This window comes from Pseudophryne corroboree, chromosome 3 (assembly GCF_028390025.1).
Source record: "Pseudophryne corroboree isolate aPseCor3 chromosome 3, aPseCor3.hap2, whole genome shotgun sequence".
Lineage (NCBI taxonomy): Eukaryota > Metazoa > Chordata > Amphibia > Anura > Myobatrachidae > Pseudophryne > Pseudophryne corroboree.
Genome location: NC_086446.1, coordinates 404,847,179 through 404,865,008, shown reverse-complemented (window position 1 = coordinate 404,865,008; position 17,830 = coordinate 404,847,179). Strand labels below are relative to the sequence as shown.

At 41.0% G+C, this 17,830-nt stretch overlaps 1 protein-coding gene across 4 annotated transcripts in view; it reads left to right on the top strand.

Moving 5' to 3' along the window:
• The window catches only part of LOC135055744 (rho GTPase-activating protein 39-like), a 152,292-nt gene extending 135,050 nt beyond the window's left edge, over window positions 1-17,242 (top strand). For all 4 annotated transcript variants that reach the window (XM_063960155.1, XM_063960153.1, XM_063960154.1 and 1 more), the window contains 4 exons: window positions 3,771-3,970; window positions 5,210-5,301; window positions 8,359-8,528; window positions 12,648-17,242. In XM_063960155.1, coding sequence (XP_063816225.1) covers window positions 3,771-3,970; window positions 5,210-5,301; window positions 8,359-8,528; window positions 12,648-12,842 — 657 coding nt within the window. In that variant the 3' untranslated portion in view covers window positions 12,843-17,242. The remainder of the gene's footprint in view (window positions 1-3,770; window positions 3,971-5,209; window positions 5,302-8,358; window positions 8,529-12,647) is intronic.
• The last annotated feature ends 588 nt before the right edge of the window (window positions 17,243-17,830 follow it).

Below are 17,830 nucleotides of genomic sequence, written 5' to 3'. Positions count from 1 at the left end.
CTGGGGACCCGTCAACTGCTGCCTGCTGCTGCTGGCTCTCTGTCTCCCCGCCGTCTCCTGCATCCTGGTTCTGGTATCCTCCATATGGGAATTCCCGCCGGCTCTGGGCCAAGGGTGAAGTCATCTTCCTTCAGGTCAGCTGATCACTGCAGTACCAATGAGAACCTATTTCAGATTCTCCATAGGTCTCAGCCAATCCGCTGCATGCAGTCCTTATAAAGGGACTTCCAGAAGCGTAGGCAGATTGCCAGTGCAACGTCTCTCACAGCTTGTGCGTTTATTCACTGAGTCATCTTCTACGGATATTTGTTCCTGCCTTGTGACAAGAACCACTGGGTCCAGCCCAGTGTCTTGCTTACATACCACCGGTCCCAGCCCAATATCCAGCTCCCATACCACAGGTCCCAGCCCTGTGTCTAGTACCACCAGTCCCTGCCCCGTGTCCAGCTCACGTACCACTGGTCCCAGCCCAGTGTCCAGTACAACCAGTCCCTGCCCGCTGTCCAGCTCATGTACCACTGGTGCCAGCCCAGTGTCCAGTACAACCAGCCCAGTGTCCAGCTCACGTACCACTGGTCCCAGGCCAGTATCCAGCACAACCAGTTCCTGCCCGGTGTCCAACTTTCTTCCCACTGGTTCCAGCCCAGTGTCCAGTTCCACCGGTTCCAGCCCGGTGTTCAGCTCAAGAACTATAGTTTCAAGTTCAGTGCCCAGCAGCTTTGGTACCAGTCCACAGCGTTCCGAATACTCTAGCCACTGGTCCCAGTCTGGCATTCAGTACTCCTGGACCACATAAGGAATCTAGTTCTATAGACCACTGTCCTGTTCCCAGTACCACAGACTTTAATCCTGCACATACCCTAGCCTTGTATTATACCGGTCTCAGACCATTCCCAAATTCAAGCTCCACCGGTCCTAACCGACTTCTATGTCAAGCCCCTCTGGTCCTATCCAGCTTACTTGTTCCGTGTTCTACAGATCTTTAGCATTCTGTGCATTTCCTTTGAGCTTCCACAGTATCTCCAAAGTTCCAGTCCAGTGCTGGAACTTCATAAAACCCACCTAGCTTCCTGCACACAGCCCCTGTTCCTACTCCATCCCTAGACTGTTGTGTAGTGTGTGCACAATCCGGGGCCTGATGGTCATTCTCAAACCTGGCTCCTGATTATAGCGTGTGCTACAGATATGTCTGTCCCATGGTTTTGGTATCATTCAGAAAATGCAGTGTGTACGGTCCCCGGCCCAATGTCTAGTGTATAATGCATGGAGACACTATATCGGTGAGACTGTTTGGAATATAAACGAACATTTGGGACTAAACAATTTTTGGGAAGAGTGTGTGGTGTATATCACCCTTATTCTGGATCGTTTTAGTTGGTCTGTATTGGTGTAGTTGTGACAAAATCGTGTAGTGTGTCCCAGCATTAGTCTAAATAAGAAGAATAAGCTGGTAAAGTAAGTAATAAATTGGACTTTATACTGATTTCCAGCTATTCTTTAAATTTGGGCTTTAAGTGGAGGCTGGCATGACAAATGTTCTCATAGTGGAGGGAGCTGTTCTGACTGTAGAGAAAATTCTGTGTTCATTTTTTTGTTTTGTTAATGAGGCCTGTTTAAGAGGATTAAGGATCATTTTTACTGGTAGCATAAATATTGATACAGGTCATGTGTGCGGAATAGACTATTATAGAAGTATGGCAGCATTCATTGAGCAACTTCAGAATAACCTTTTCAGTAATGTAATACAGTCAAGTTCCACTTTAAGTTTTACTTACAATACTGGCCAGCCTATTTATTTAGTTACTGCTGGCATCTGTAGTTCAGTAATAACACTGTGTTTAACCTGCTGTGCACAATTACTGTAAATAGAAAAAAAAATCATAGTGCGTGACTGGGAACACAATGTTTGGTCCCTACTCCGCTCATGAAAGTCACACTAAGTATAAATAATGTCCCATGCGTTTTTGGCCTCATCTCATGTGGGCTTTGCTCCCTGCACGAGCTGCGGTTTTGTTCATTTTGATTTATTTTGCTTGGGGTTCCATTGTGGATTTTAACATCCCCATGTAAGGACATGCCATTAAATCTCAGCAGGGGCACATTTCACAGCTGTGTGTTTCCTGCCAAAGCCTGTCACCAGCAAATAAACCTGAGCATGGAAATATACACAACGTGAAAGCTGCAGTCACTGGGGGTGTGGAGACCATTTATGGCACAATGTATGTGTTTCTGCAGTGTCTTTTATCAGCGTATTCTCCAAAACATTATTTAAAAAAATAAAAAAAATTGCACATTAATAAGACGGGTGGTCTTCAGGTTGCCGGCGGCCGGGCTCCGGCGACCACCATACCGGCGCCGGAGAATCCCGACTGCCGGCATACCGACATCTTTTCTCCCTCTTGGGGGTCCACGACCCCCCTGGAGGGAGAATAGATAGCGTGGCGCGCTTAGAGCGCCACCGTGCCCGCACCGTGGCGAGCTCAGCGAGCCCGCAAGGGGCTCATTTGTGCTCGCCCAGCTGTCGGTATGCCGGCGGTCGGGATTCCGGCGCCGGTATGCTGGTCGCCGGGACCCCGACCGCCGGCAAACCATACTACACCCAATAAGACCTCTCGCCAATTGTGAACATAAAGGAGTGTAAAAGTCTGCCTACATCAGAGGCCACTCCTGAGGGAGGATACGTTACCCTAGTTACTAATAGATCATTCCTGTGGGGAACATTCTTTTGCACCTTCATCTGCCAGCAACATTGGTACCTAAAAATTGAGTCTTACTTTGATGCGTTGCCAGAGAAAAGCACTATAGACCAGGTAACCACTGTCCACTACTAAGACCAAGTAAAGAACCAGAATAGGAAGCTTAATAAATGATCAGGAAACCGCTCCCGAGACCAAAAATTATAATTAGGCTACAGCAAAATGTAGGGGTACTGTGATATCAAGGAGCAGTTCCAGAGGCTGGTACTGGAGACCAGGGGTGCTGTAAAATGGAACAATACTGTGAGATCTGGAAACTAGGGGGGGTAATTCAAACTGGATCGCTGCAGCGGCAGCAATCGCAGTCTGAATCCCTTTGTGGGGTGCGCCCGCGCACCCTGGGAGCCCAGTGAGAAGCTAACAGCATCTCAAGACTACGATCGCATCTGCCTGATTGACAGGCAGAGGTGGTTTCGGGGCAGGAGGGGGCGTGCCAATGGCGTTAGAACGCTGTTGCGGGGGCGGGCCTTGGCAGCTGTGTGATTCCACACGCAGCCGCTGCAACCCGGGACGTGGCGGGTAACCGCCTGCCAGCACAGCTAGGCTGCGCAGGCAGGGAGCTACTCGCCGGGTGCAAAAGCATCGCCGCTGTGCAGTGCTTTTGCACCCTTGCGGGTGGAGAGGGGGGGGGGGGGGGCCTGACATGTGGGGCGGACTAGCCCTGTGCTGGACGTCTCCGCGCATGTCAGAGAAACTGACCGTAAATGTGCTAAATTTCGCACATCTACGATCAGATCTGAATTACCCCCTAGGTTGTGGAGACAAAATTGGGCAATAGGCTGATATTGGGGAAGAGCAGCTGAGACTGGCTCTGAATTACAGGTAGCACCAGGATGTGATATTAGGGAACAACAGCTGAGACTGGTGCCTTTTTTTTTGCATGTCCTCACTTTGATAGTTATTGCATGTGATTATTTTTAAGCTTACATTAATGACAATTGTAACATTGTACCTGGTAAGAAGCTGGTAAGCCTTCTTTTTTAATTTTTGTTATTATTACTTTTATTATCCTAGGGGCTGAGAAAGCCGACACTGGAGGAAATAGAGCAAGCTAAAGATGCCATCTTGACCCCTTCTCTGTTTGGTAGCTCCCTGGAAGAGATTATGGAAAGACAGAAAGAAGTGTACCCTGATCGCCGGCTACCATGGGTACAGACGCAGCTCTCACAGCAGGTGTTGGCCTTGGGAGGTGAAAGGACAGAGGGAATATTTAGGTGTGTATTTCACACAAACACATGTAGTGTGATTTAAGTATTTTTTTACGTTTTAGTTGGCTATCTTCTTGATTGCACAAAGCTCATTGGGTCAGATGTATCATCACTTGGAAAGTGATAAAATGGAGAGTGAAAAAGAACCAGCCAATCAGCTCCTAACTGCCATTTTTCAAACACAGCCTGTGACATGAAACTTAGGAGCTGATTGGCTGGTACATTTTCTCTCTCCATTTTATCACTTTCAAGCGATGATGCATCTAGCCCATTGTCTTTTTATTTCTTATTTTCATTTCTATGACCATTGTGTATCCATTTTACTGTTTCAACACACAAATACATTTTGCTTTGTGTTTTTGTTACTGAGCCAGTGGTCTCATCCTCAGTTATCACAGGTTGTTGGGCCTTTCTGTCTGTGGAAGTAGGTAGCATACTACTGATGCAGTAAAATAACTAAACTGACCTGTGCATGATGAAAGAAATCCACAAAACAGGACGTGCTGGGCGTACTTGGGGACTGGAGATGAGAACTACTGCTCTAGGACATAAATTCTACTAATGTAATTTCTGTTGTCACATCATTATTAACAGAATGGCTGCATCAAATACTGGCACCCTATTATATGTTATTGTGATTCTGGGGTAGGCGCTGCTGATTTAAGGGAAATCTATTCAGATTTTATTCAGAAGTCACCTAAGTTCATGAAGAAATCATTCATTCTCTAAATTCTTCAACCTGTTTAGAATTGATTTACATTAAATTAAGGCAACTTTAGCCTATTTTACTCTGACGCTTTTCACATTCATGTGAATAGGCAATGCTTTTTCAAAGCCCATTGAAATGCATGGCTAATAGAAATAAATGGGAAAAGCTTCACCATTCACAAGTATTGTACACAATGGCATTAGTCACAAAGCAATGAATTAATACCCCGGAACTGGTCTGCCTGATGGGACATGTTGGCACTTATAGAGCCACAAATCTAAGCAAGTGGCGGCAAGGGATTGCTGGGACTTGTTGTTCTGCATTAGTATCTAAACTTTTTGATTACTTTTAAAATGATATGTGTAAGTGCAGATCACTGTGTAGAATACAGTATTTGATTGCAGTAAAGCTTTATTAGTTCTCCCTTTTATAGTTCATGCCACATTATCTGAATTGTTTGTTAGAAGAAAATGGCTTTTTTTTTTTTTACATTGCAAAACCTTGTACTAAATGAAAGTAATGGTTATCTTCACTAGGGTCCCTGGAGATATTGATGAAGTTAATGCACTAAAACTGCAGGTGGAGCAGTGGAGGATTCCAGACACTCTCTCAGACCCCACCATTCCTGGTAATTACATGTCCTGCCAGCATCTGACGATAGTCTCTATGCATGTTATAGTACAGATTCATGTAAGAGGTAGAAGATGAGGAAGGATGTATGGTGCATATCATTATCCGAACATTTGGTGCTTTTCTAGTTGTAAGGTAAATGTGTGTAGCAGTGTAGACTGGAGCAGTAATTCCACACTGTCCTCTGTCCCAAACCCTGTGAATTCCTTTTTGAAGAAAAGTTTTCTTAACCATTATCGCAAAGGGCCCAGAGGGCTACAGTGTTCCTGGTGCTTTAATGCTGGTATTGGGATCAGTAACGGGTGGGGGGTACAAGTATATACAGTAAATACCACTTTCTGCTTTGGGGTAAGATGTGTGTGGCTAGACATCTCCTTTTAATTCCACCTTTTTTTTAAAGAAACTGTCATGATACTCAAGCTCTTTTAGCAAGAAGTTATGAGTATAATCATGACAAGGCTCTTGTATGCCTACTTGGGGAAATGGGATGGTTCGCAGTATTGTATGATGAAATTGCCTGAGCAGGTTTTGCAGCATCAGCCATGGTAATACTATTTTATGTAACTTGTGGAATGTTCATTTTAAATTAATGATATAACCATGCATGTTGGATAAAGGCAGATCTACCTTGATGATACACGTGTGGAGGTTAGCTGTTATCAGGAATTCTCATATGAAGACTTAGTATGGTGATGACAAGTTATAATTCCTGTTTATTGAGGACTTATTGTAATGGGGATAGTGAACAATGAGGTACTCAGAGCATATACAGGATTTAGCAGACATAGTTAGTCACTCACTGAGGAATTCCTGAAATCTCAGACTGGTAGACTGTATTGTCCTGCGAGCTTGTGCTACATGGGGCCATTGTAAATGAATATACCCTCAGTTAAAATTTGTGCATTCTGCATACTCCTTGTACAAACTATGGGGCAGATGTATTAACCTGGAGACGGCATAAGGAAGTGATAAACCAGTGATATGTGCAAAGTGATAAAGGCAGCAGCCAATTAGATCCTAACTGTTAATTTACATATTGGAGCTGATTGTCTGGTGCCTTTATCACCTTGCACATATCACTAGTTTATCACTTCCTTATGCCTTCTCCAAGTTAATACATCTGCCCCAGTGTTCCTCTGCAGATTTCTACCTAAGGCCTCAGAGTCTAGTCTAATTCATAGCTAACAAAGAGGCCATTTAGCCTCACCTGCTGGAAAACCCACCCTAACTACTAATCTGCAGGGATACATCTTAATAAAAAGGCAGGTGCCCACATAAATAAATCACTATAGCTCAGTGGTTCCCAAACTTTTTTTGAACCACGCACCGTAGATATCAGAATTTTATCACGGCACCGCCAGGCCAGAAGTTTGATACGGAGAAATTCAGAAAAAAAATATGACATTAAATAAGATGTGTTTATATATCATTATTAGGTTCAGATATGTGATGTGGGACAGGATTTTCCTCCAGTTGTCCACATATTTTATGATTAGAATCCACAAGCACTGGTTTGCCTATTATATTGACCTTAAATTGTTAGAATTGGTTATTGAACACCACACCTCAGAGTGCCACGGCACACAGTTTGGGAACCACTGCTATAGATTGAATGTTTTAAGTGGTTATACAAATTATTTATATTTCCCAGTGCTATCATTTAGTTCTAGCTGATGCTAGTCCAGCATTGTGAATTGTAACGCAGATAATTTGAGAATTGAAAGTTCTCTCTACATAGGTTTTTCTTTTTACTTTTGTATATATTTGGTGAACATTAGCGAATCAGATTTTAGCTATTATCTTCTAGAACAAGGATGGGGAACCTTTGGCCCTCCAGCTGTTGTTGAACTACACATCCCAGCATGCCCTGCCACAGTTCTAGCATGGCCAAATAGCAAAACTAGCAAGGCATGCTGGTATGTCTAGTTCAACAACAGCAGGAGTTCCAAAGGTTCCCAATCCCTGTTCTAGAAGGTACTAGATAAATAAGAATCTGATTGGTTGCTATGGACAACAGCTCCATAAACTCACACGTTAGTAAATATATCCCAAGATGTATAATTATAAAGATATGTGCACAAAAAGCAGTCAGGTAAAGTATTAACAAGACAGAAGTTGTTTTTGTTTTCAATTTCCAATTATTCACTAACTGATGTGCCTGGTTTCAAGTGGGCAAAGGATTGCTGGGCAGAACATTTGACCCCCTTTCAACCCCTTAGAGGTTGAAGTTGGAAAAATCCCCGCTTAGTGGGTGGCTGCAAATAACTGTCACAGTTTCAAGACCACATAGCAGGTTACATGTTCCAGGTCACCCGGCAGGTGTAAAGGGAGAGTTCACCAACTGTCACATTTTCCAGTGCACAATGGTGATGCATTGTAAATTGCAAGCAGACTTTTTGCGACATAACTCTTAAACGAAGGACTTAATTGCAATGCCAATATAATTCTGCAAATCTATGGACCAAGAGCTTTCATTTGTCTGTGCCCTGCTATTAATATATAATCTATAGATATAAGGGATTCATTGACCATTATAGAGAGGGTTTTCCTGGTAATATAGGAAAGTTACAGCTTCATGGGACCATCTAAAATCCAGGGCTCCTGTACCAAACTGAGACAAACAAGAAGAAGGACTTAAAAATCAATTTGGTATAGTGATGGCCATAGTGTTGCACATTGTCATGTTTCCCAATTACTTATTTGTCATGTTATATGACCTCTCCAAATATGTTTTCACTGTATGACTTGTCATGAGCAATCAAATATTGATGTGGATTAAGGATGACTAAATGGGAAGCAATGGAGCAGTATTTTTATATGGTATATAACACAAAGGTTTGTGGTTTGCAAAAATTATTTTTAGCTATTTTTGTTTGTTTTGACTGACTGATGATCTTGTTCCTCTATGGGAAATGACCGTGTTCTGTAACTATTTTCTTTTATCCTCTATGCAAATGTCTTGCACAGAAAGCAAATATTACAGTTTGTTATTGGTCAGTAATAACGCTCTAGCTGTCAGTACTTTGGTAACATGCATTTTATTGCATTCTTTTAGCATCTCTTTTGAAGCTTTGGTATCGAGAGCTGGAGGAGCCTCTGATACCGCAGCAGTTCTACAAGCAGTGTATTAGTAACTATGAGAATCCTGATGCCGCAGTGTCTGTCGTGCACCAACTTCCCGACCTGAACAGGCTGGTTCTGTGTTACCTCATCCACTTCCTCCAGGTATGCTATTGTCCTATAAGTGCAGGGCTTTCTTTATCTGCTCTTTCCTGATGTTTTCCCAGGTTTAGTACAGTTACACATTTTGTTTCTGCTGGAAGTTCTCTAGATGTATTTACTTACACCTCTTTCACACCAGACTTATTACCCGGGTTATTGCCAGGGCATCCTGGGTCCAGGTTTGGTGTGAAAGGGTCTACCCAGGATGTGTTACCGGAAATCCAACTCTGGTCGCTACCAGGGTTGAACCTGGCACTGACCAGGGTAGCCTTCACTGGGAGCGTTGTGTGACCCGGGTCACGCTAAAAGCAAACGGAGAGTGGGATCACCAGCACTTGGAGTTGATGTCATCTCCAAGTGCCAGCAAAGGGAAGTCCTGGCAATAACCCCTGTCCAGCCTGCAGGTGAACAGTTTCAAGCAGCTGGACACAGCTTGAAACTGTGTTCAGTAATCCAGGTCAGACCCAGGTTTTTGGTGTGACAGGGTATTATTGAGATCTACTTGTAGCTTTTAATACTAGGTGCCTACATACTAGGTGAAACACACTATCTAGTTATGGCAGAATTTGTTGGACTGCACAGATTAAGTTTTGTGTGACTGCTCATTATTTCAGGTTGCTGTATTTTGTTTCTGGCAAAGACTCTTATGAAATATCTCTAAAAATAGCTTAGCTAAGTCGTTACAGGTTCTAAAAGGGAACAATGGCAAGTATTATATGTGCGACAATGCAGATCTGTGAAACTAAGAGGTATATGTATCAAATCTTGGAGAGTGATAAAGTGGAAAGAGGTAAATTAGCAACAAACCAGCTCCTAACTGTCATTCTTCAAACTTATTGCCTGTAACATGGCAGTTATACCCCTTTACCACCAAAATACCTTGGTCTGACCTGAGTTTTTAAAATAGTTTTAAACCGTCGTACAGTGGCTTGAAAACACTTCACATCAGCCTAGACCGTGATTATTGCCAAATCTTCAGTTTGCCGGTGCTTCGAGATAACATCATCACCAAGTACCGGTGATCCAGCTCTCCATAAGGGTTTAGCGTGACCCAGGTCATGGGATACCCGGGGTGACCCTGGTAGCTGCCATGTTCGGATCCCCAGGTGACACAACACAGGTATACCCTATCGCACCAAACTTGGACCCGGGTTAGAAGTTTAGGGGCAAAAGGGGTATTACAAGCTTTTTGGTTGGTCTTTATCTCTCTCCACTTTATCTCTCTCCAAGCTTTGATACATATGCCCAGAAATGTTTCATGATTTTAGCATATTACATATATTCATGGATTTTTATTCCTTTTTTCTTTTGGATAAGAGATCTGTTAGTAACAAAGATAAGACTGCTAATATACAGCCCTTAAAAAATTAAAATACAATAGTGAGGACTGAATTTGCCCTATGAACACATTTTATAGTTTTATTTTCTAATAATACATTAAGTAAGATCCCTGAGAGAAATTGATATCTGTATTTAAGAGGGGTAACAATCAGTCTTATTAGAAGAGCTTGTGTATGTATTATTATTATTATTATTATTATTATTATCCTTTAATAAGGATCCCGCAGTACATAACTAAGGACATAAACAAATGAGCACACAGGAATACATTAACTTAAATAACAAGACAATGCAGGACATGTACATGGTTTATAAACATTGCTGTGACAGTGGTTACAGCACTCAAATAAGCAGTAGGGTGGCAAAAACCAAGGGTTGGGTGCCATTGAATTGTGGAGTAGATGATAGTATACTGTAAGTAAGGGAAGCCAAAGCACATGAGGTGGAGGGCCCTGCTCATGAGAGCTTACATTCTAATTACAGAGAATTGAATTGTTAGAATTGGAAACCATTCATTTTAGCAGGATCATGATGTATAATAACTACCACATGTTGGCAACATGGGGGGGGGGGGGGGGTCTCTTACACAACACAGCACATCTACATACCTATTTTTACAGGTCTGCACATAAAGAAGTACATGCCCACATTAATCAAGTCTGTGGGCCATCTGCACATCCGTTATTGTGAATTTGAAGGTAGAACTGTAAGGCACATCCGATGCACAACTGATTATGAAACCCCTAAGCACAGTCTGCCATAACATATTTGTCTACCTTCTGTATTCTATTAATTTACAGTCTTTCCACTTTTCTCCAAAAAAACGTCTTATTTGTAATTTTATATCATTTCTCAAAGCAAGGGAGTATTGTGTCTGCCTTTGTTTCCAGAGTCAGATATTCTAATTATAAATGCATCTGATTACATTTGCAAATACATTATGTATTTTCTGGCGTGTGAGGTACTTGCCTGTGCTTACAGCAAGGGTATGCAGTCATCATGTCAACTTTCAGAATATCCACATGTTCTGAATGTCGGCGTTCAGAATGTTGACTTTCGCAATGTCAACATTGGGAGTGGCGACACACGATTTGAGGGTTAGGATGCAGGGAGGGTTAGGCTTAGAGTTAGGTTAACCCTAAAATGACATTGTCAATGTTGTCATTGTTAGTGTCAACGTTGGGAATGGCGACACTCAGAACATTTCGACATAATATTGACATGTTACACCACACTCTACAGTTGCTATATTGCCACTTGCTACATACTGTATTGTACTGTAATGCTGAGCCATTAAACTGTATGTATGTATAGATAGATATAGATTTTATATATATATATATATATATATATACTGCAAACACGGGCGGCACTCACGGCGTATGAAATAAAGACAGACACGGGGGTCTGATGTTCAACGTTTCAATGTCATATCGGCATTTTCGTCAGGATCCTGATATGACATTGAAACGTTGAACATCAGACCCCCGTGTCTGTCTTTATTTCATACGCCGTGAGTGCCGCCCGTGTTTGCAGAATATTCTAAGGGCCGCAGCTCCGCTGTCGCCATTGGGAGGGCACCGGCTTTTTCAGTTTTGTTTCCAGCCTTCTTAGGGATTTGGGAGTGCCGTGGACTTTGTGTAATATATATATATATATATATATATATATATATATATATATATATATAGAATTTTGATCCGCGCACACTGTAGTGAGTCCAGAGTTTATTAGCTCATGTGGTGCCCGCTCATCCACTCCTGCCAGGAGTTGGGGATTTCTAAATAATGTCAAAAATAAGGAGAGCGCACCAGTGAATAATAATAAAAGGTAACACTTTACTGTGTAAATATCCACGTACATGAAAGTTGAAATAGATGCACTTAGCCAGTTCTCCGATAACTGCCGCCTCGGACTGAACCCTCTGCTGGCGGAGTACTTTTCACGGAGAAGTCGTCTGCTCTGTTCCAGACGGGAGACCGACTTCGTCTGCAGATGCAAGCCACGCGTGGAACAGAGCAGACGACTTCTCCGTGAAAAGTACTCCGCCAGCAGAGGGTTCAGTCCGAGGCGGCAGTTATCGGAGAACTGGCTAAGTGCATCTATTTCAACTTTCATGTACGTGGATATTTACACAGTAAAGTGTTACCTTTTATTATTATTCACTGGTGCGCTCTCCTTATTTTTGACAATATATATATATATATATATATATATATATATATATATTATCCCTTATCCAAAATGCTTGGGACCAGAGGTATTTTGGATATGGGATTTTTCCGTATTTTGGAATAATTACATACCATAATGAGATATTATGGTGATGGGACCTAAATCTAAGCACAGAATGCATTTATGTTACATATATACCTTATACACATAGCCTGAAGGTCATTATAGCCAATATTTTTTATAACTTTGTGCATTAAACAAAGTGTGTGTACATTCACACAATTCATTTATGTTTCATATACACCTTATACACACAGCCTGAAGGTCATTTAATACAATATTTTTAATAACTTTGTGTATTAAACAAAGTTTGTGTACATTGAGCCATCAAAAAACAAAGGTTTCACTATCTCACTCTCACTCAAAAAAGTCCGTATTTCGGAATATTCCGTATTTCGGAATATTTGGATATGGGATACTCAACCTGTATGTATGTATATGTATATGTATATATATATATATATATATATATATATATATATATATAAAAACATGCCATGAAAGTCTAATTTGTAATTTTTTTAATTCATATTTTTGCCAAAACAGATTTTCTCTCAGCCTTCAAATGTTGGCATAACAAAGATGGACGTCAACAATCTTGCCATGGTCATGGCACCGAATTGCCTACGCTGCCAGTCAGATGACCCCAGAATTATCTTTGAGAACACCCGAAAAGAAATGTCTTTTTTGAGGATGCTGATTGTCCATCTAGACACAAGTTTTGTGAGGGGCTTGCTCTAAGATGGAGAGAGGCCACAGGCCCTTCTATTCTTCTTCTTTCTTGTGTATATATCAGGTTTTGTCTTTTCCATTTGAGAGTTGAAAGGTGCGGTCCCTCCAGGGGAAAGAGGATGTCCCTCAGAGGGCTCATATATACAAAATTCTCAGGATTTTTCTAGCACTTTCTCAAAAAAATTCTGGATAGGTCATTGGTGCCAAAGGCATTTAAAATTACCATGAATCTTTAACGTCATCAGTAGTGATCTGTGAACATGCTTTCTCATGTCCAGTCTTTAATAATGTGAAAACAATATTTTCTGTGTCTATCTTTAGAGTGAGTGTGTTATGCTTACCTCATTCAGAGCCATCTTTACAGTGAGAATAAAGTCTGTCTAAGATGCTTAGAAATCAAGGCTTTTTTATTTTTATCTGTTGCTTTGGAGGGACCGTACCTCATAATATATTTTACTTTTTTTTTTTTATTATTATTATTTGTTTGTTTTTTTACTTTGGGTTTTAATTTAGGCTTCTTTTCAACTGTAATGTTAGAGCTCACTGTCACTGCATGAGCCATGAGTATTGCTACCCTTCATTAATAGGTTTGCTGTGACATATTGATCTATAATATGTCATACTATAACATCTTGCTAACGATTTAGTTCCGTTTCAGAAACGTGAACTGGCAGTTTGCAAACTTCGATTAATTTCTTCAGGCACAACATTCACTGATGTGTTTGTTTGTGTTTTTACTGGTTTTACCACTGTAAAGCACTTGTGTACCACACAAACCTAAATCGTGCTAATGGGCCAATAGAGTGTGCACATATTATCACATGATCCCACAGTTCCAGCGATGTAACCATTTTCTATTTGCTTTGGAGCAACTTTGTATCTAGTGCTTAGAAGTACTTGAGTCCCTGCATGACTGCATCCCAAAATACTTTAATTTGTATACAAAACCCCTTCAGTTAAGTAAATCCTCTGTTCATGTGCAATATGGTTTTGTTCTTGTTAAGAATTAAAAATAGACTTCAGGATATCGCAATTTAATGCTACCTGTTCAATTTACCATTTTCCTGTGGAACAGTACAAGGCCTTTTCCTGTTTCCCGCTGACATGTGAAGTTCTAGAATGGTCTGTGCCTATTTAATGCTAAAACAAGACCTAGTAAATGACAGAAAATAAGAGTTCTTTCTGAGCACTGTTGTGTTTCCATGCCACAGGCAAGCTGTCTGCGTTTCCTAATCATTTATGAGGAATTAACATTGTTAAAAATGAATCCAACGCACAAGTAGCAGAGACAGAACATGGCTGCTGGAATGCTCCCTTGATTGCTAGTTACACATGAATATAACCAATTCTGCCGCATTTCTACTTTGTTTACACAATGCAGAAAAATTGAGTTTGTTTATTACACAAGTGAGTATGTACAATGTGTACAGGAAGTTGTCCATTAAACTACAAACATCTGTCCCAAGGAGATAATAGATATTCTACCCTGAGCCTAATATTTTACTAACATATAGAGCAGGTATAGGAATACCATGGAAAACCTGGCAGCTATGGAAAACTGTGCAATAGAGTGACAGGAAAGGTGTGGCAACGCTTTCATTTCTCCACACATTATTGGAGCAGCACTTCAGCTTACCCTAGCTACGGTGTTACTGTACATGGATTTTATGTGGTGTAAGGTTGGACTATGCATTGACTATGCACTGCCAATTTCACAATTTGGATTATGGATTGGTTGCTTTGGCAACTACTCCATTTCATCTTTCGCCAAAGCTTGATACATCTCCCCCTCATATTCCTTACTGTCTTTGAACACTGCATCATATCTGCAGAATGTCACTTTTCACACAACTGGGCCATGTGCGCAAATATGTTCTAAAAGGGTCTATATATCAGTCGGTCAAATCCACAATTCCCCAATGGCCATTCTGATACAACATGTTAGAAATCCCTGACTCGCTGATTCTGATCAATTTTGGGTTGGATTTCACAAATCAAGGATATCCAACATGTCGGATTTTGCCAATTGTCAGACACAATCCTCACCAAACGTAGGATTTTGCAAATAGATTGTTGATGTATGGGCCCCTTTACCCCTAACAACCATGGTCATTTCCTAACCTCCAGTAAATGTTATAGGTCGCTATAGGCTACAGCCTCCAATATGGAAGCCCCATTGTTCGGTATGGTGAGTTGCCTTCATTGTGGGTATGACACTGATCATTTTCTTACTGCATTAACCAATGTAACTGTTGTAAAAAAACAATCCTTTGTTATTTTATTTCTGTTTTAAAATATTGCTTTGTTATCAATGCTGTTTTTTAATGTTTTTATTTGTTGATAACATTTTCAGGCAGAGAGATTTTTCTTGCCCTTTAGAGCTATGCATTGTAAAAATTCTATACAGCAGTTCTGTCTATTGTCACATCTGAGGCTGGGTACCCACTGGAGATAAAACATATACATTACTAGAGCTTTTTAATAGTAACGCTGTGGATTTCCCGCAACATTATGATTACACTGATCCTCATACCCGCTTCCGGAACTTACTCCAGTCACACCCACTGGGGCAGACAGCTTCACTCTACAGTCTGTTATTGTCACCTGCTGACCGCATATTTCCATACATCCGGGTACAATCCCATCATTTTCAATCAGTTTATTATTGCGTTCATTTTGACACCACAGATTGTGTTTGGCCAGAGTAGGAGCTCCTAATAAAATCTGTAAATATATTTGCTTAAAAGGTTAAATTGTATGATATTGGTGATATATTAAACATGTTTAAAAACTGGTATAGCTATCGCTAGCTAAAAAAAGCCAGATTAATATTCAGCACCAACATAATATAGCGTCTCATGTCACTGAGGCGTTATTATTCCAAGAGCTTGCTGAACATTTGGCCACAGAAGATTTCTACATTTCTACTAATGTATTTTTTTATTTGGATGTTCCCGAGCTGTGATGGGAACATTTGTTTTCTAAAACACCAAAGACTGGCACCACATAGTTTTATGACCTCATCAGACTTGTACATTTGATGATTTAAGGTTTTTAAATAAATTACATTGAGTAGTGGTGAGAATAAGGGGGTCCGGACTATAAATCAACACTAAAAAGGTCTACAGTCAATAGGTCCTACCAATAATGGTAGACGTGCATTAGGACGGCAGGGTCAAAAGGTCAACATGACCGTGGTCGACACATATTGTAGACCCAAGATTTTTATTTGATTTTTTTCAACTTTTTTACACTTTACCATCCACGTGGACTACGATTGGGTATAATAGTCTGTGCCGAGTGCAGCAGTACCTTGCCATAAACTGTGAGGGGGCGCAGTACACTAATGGGTCTTGTTTGTTGCAGAAAAGTGACAAAACACCCCCCCCCTCCAAAAAAATTATTTGTGGCCACCATTTTCATGTCGACCTTTTGTCAATGTCAACCTTTTGACCCTATCGACTTAATGCATGTGTACCATTAGTGGTCGACCTATTGACTGTAGATCTTTTTAGTGTAGATCTAATAATCCACACCCAAGAATAAGTGGGATCTGTGCTAAGCAATCTGTACGCAGAGAGTATGTTCCATTTATCACTTTCTGCAAACGATTACAGACCATCATAAGTGAGGTGTATTATTCAGACATTAAGAAACACACTTGTAGTTTCAGTAGGGTATTGTCTACTACATGTAGCTACTGCAGTGTGTTGTACCATCTAGGAAAAACATTGCGCTCGCTGTAAGGTTATTTACCCTGGAAAGCCTCTGGGAAAGAAGTCACACGTTCTGGGCGTCTCTCCACTGCTGGCATGACTGCTTTGCCATGGCATACTTGGCGCTTTCCACTGGTTAAGATCGCTTATGTAATGTAGTGGGTAAGGGAGACATAAGTTTACCCATCAGACTCATTCTTTAGAACGTGTCCCTTTTCTCTCCTAGTTACATTTGACACAATGTACTACAAGCCATAGACCCAGCCTTCTCTTTCCCCAGCCACCCAACCAACTCAGTACTTACCGTTATACCTGACAAAATGAGAGATTACAAGTACAGATTGCCATATGACATATAACAATAGTTTGATGAAGTGTATAAATTCCTATGTATAAAATGTATTTTTGCCTCTCATATCTGGACTGCCATGATGTGGGGTTCCTTACTGTTTACTGTTGTGCCATTGTGCAGGATTTCTTTACAAAAATATTTTTTAAGAAGTGGTTGGATTTCTGAAAATCTTTGTATCTGAGTTGAGTATGTAATTGCAGCTTTGTGTGTTTCTGTTCTGTAACGTTCTCTACACTGGAACTGTTCTTTGGCTGTAAGATTTCTGATCATTAAACTGCAGGTTTTCCTGCTTTTGTATGTTGTGCAAGCAATAATAAAAAAAACCAATTCTTACAGTATAATGATGCTGGTGTGGTTGTTTGTTTTTTTTAAATTAGAATTTGTAAGAGCTGAAAAGTGCCATTAACACTTAGACAAGGGATAGCTGTTTACATTAGCACATACTGGGGTCGGTCCAATTAGCTTTGAAGGGTGCAAAGTGCCGTTTAAATGCCGGCAACGGCACCTGATCTCGCACCCTTCGCAGCCACAAATCTGCCCCAATTCGCACAAAGCTGCTCAGACCTCTATGGGGTAGCGAGCAGTTTTGTGCAAATTCGGCCCGCCGTAAAGTGCTGCTGCGATAATATCGCAGCCAATTTGATTGACCCCACTGTATGATTGAAAGAGGTTGTTGTTTACTTCACTGGCAATTAAATAAAAACTACTTATAAATACAGTAGTTTTGCATTCCTCTCCATGCTCCATAAAATTAAAGAGCACTACATTTTAAAGAATAAAATACGGTAATTTACCAAACATTGGTATTTGTGTTATTGAAAACCAAAATGGAAGTTGTTTGTTCAAAGGCGTGCTGTGGATATAGACATCTTGAGATCTTTCCTGCAGCCACAGTCTTGGTTCTCTAGAGAAAATATCCAGGATCCCCA